At 42.0% G+C, this 1,595-nt stretch overlaps 1 protein-coding gene across 1 annotated transcript in view; it reads left to right on the top strand.

The window, feature by feature from the left end:
* The first annotated feature begins 225 nt into the window (after positions 1-225).
* Positions 226-1,595, top strand: part of med24 (mediator complex subunit 24) — a 15,158-nt gene continuing 13,788 nt past the window's right edge. Inside the window, exons 1-2 of the mRNA XM_053685143.1 lie at positions 226-476; positions 1,202-1,284. Coding sequence (XP_053541118.1) covers positions 338-476; positions 1,202-1,284 — 222 coding nt within the window. The 5' untranslated portion in view covers positions 226-337. The remainder of the gene's footprint in view (positions 477-1,201; positions 1,285-1,595) is intronic.

Raw genomic sequence — 1,595 nt, 5'->3', positions numbered from 1 at the left:
CTATTAGTACTTTTTTCCAAAACAAAAAATTAAATCAGTAAAAGTTTTAGTTTAGAGCATAACTTTAATTGCATATTGATCTTTATAATCTTCAACTGTGTCCAAGATGTATTTTATAATGAAGATTTTGAGTTTAAATTTATATCACTGCCATTTTGTTAGCTCTGTTGAAAGAGAGCGATGCAGCGGCGCTTTAGTCCTTTTACGCTGGTCATTTTGTTGCAGATCGCTGACGAGCCGAGTCGAGTTTCTTCTGTACCTGAGACCTGGACTCCACGAGTGAACGAGCCAGAGATCACGATTTTTTCCACTCTGTTATCCCCTTCAGGTTTTCTTTATGCGCGGGCTGAAGATGGTGAACCTGAAGCAAGCCATCCTGCAGGCGTGGAAGGAGCGCTGGAGCGACTATCGATGGGCCGTCAACATCAAGAAGAACTGCCCCAAAGGAACCACCTGGGATTATCCCAATCTTGCAGGTCTCTGAGCGGAACGGATCGGGTTCGGAAAACCACCCGCAATTACTGCGGCGTTCTGTTAATACTTCCACCACCGTGGCGGATTTAGTCACCGTTCGAGCCGAAGCCATGCCAGAGTTGTACACAGCAAAGAAACGTTTCAATACGTTGTAGTAAAAAACACCAGTAGCACCTAAATCTAGCCAACGAGCAGTGATCCGTGGGGTCCAAGCACTCTTTGCAGATGTTAACCCAAACGTCTTCAATCTACAGCAAAAAAAAAAACCACACGAATGAATCGGCCTTGCCGTTCCAATAGTTTCGGAAGGGATTGTATTTACCAGCAGTGATGTACATGCCCTTTATTTATTCATTTATTTACCTTAAATTGCTTGAAATTGTATCAGTGTTTTTGCGGTTCCATCCGCAGGAAAGAACCTTCCAAACATCTCTCTTGTTGTGATTTATATAACGAAACAAAAGTATTGGCACCCGCGGCTTTGTTCGTATGAGTAATCTTAGCTGCGGTAATCTGTTTAAAAAAGCACTCCCTTTGTTATGTCGTCCTGGATTTCGAGTAGCACCTGAACCAGGGGTCGTTGTCTTTCCATCCACTTTTAAAAAAAAAAAAAAAAGTTGTTTTATTAATAGCGGTGTAACATAATAGAGCTGTTACAAAGAGCGTTCTAAAGTGTTTTTGTTGCACTTTAGTTTACATTGTTGTTTCCCCCCCACCATCGATCTAGAAGCTTTGTTGGAGCAGGCGATGATCGGACCGTCCCCAAACCCGCTGATTCTCTCCTATTTGAAGTATGCCATCAGTTCCCAGGTGGGTCAACGTCTGCGATTCGTAAACATCCGTCGAACGCAACAATAGAGTTGAGATCTATTTGTATGGAACAGCACACGGGTCAGATTTTGCCACAAAGCAACGGTCAGACCTGTTGTTTGCAATTTAACGGCCTGTTTGTGCCGCTTTTTTAAAAATACACAAAAAAATTTTCCCAGAGAAATAATTCTCAACAGGCGGGGATTCCAAATTTCAAATTCTCTGTCAAAACCAGCAGGTGGCGCTCTTTTACCATTTGTTTATTTATTTTCTTTTGAGAACGCTCGCTGTTTTTTTTTTGTTGTTTTGTT

Source organism: Ictalurus punctatus, chromosome 13 (genome assembly GCF_001660625.3).
Source record: "Ictalurus punctatus breed USDA103 chromosome 13, Coco_2.0, whole genome shotgun sequence".
Taxonomy (NCBI): domain Eukaryota; kingdom Metazoa; phylum Chordata; class Actinopteri; order Siluriformes; family Ictaluridae; genus Ictalurus; species Ictalurus punctatus.
This window is presented reverse-complemented; position numbering and strand designations above follow the sequence as displayed.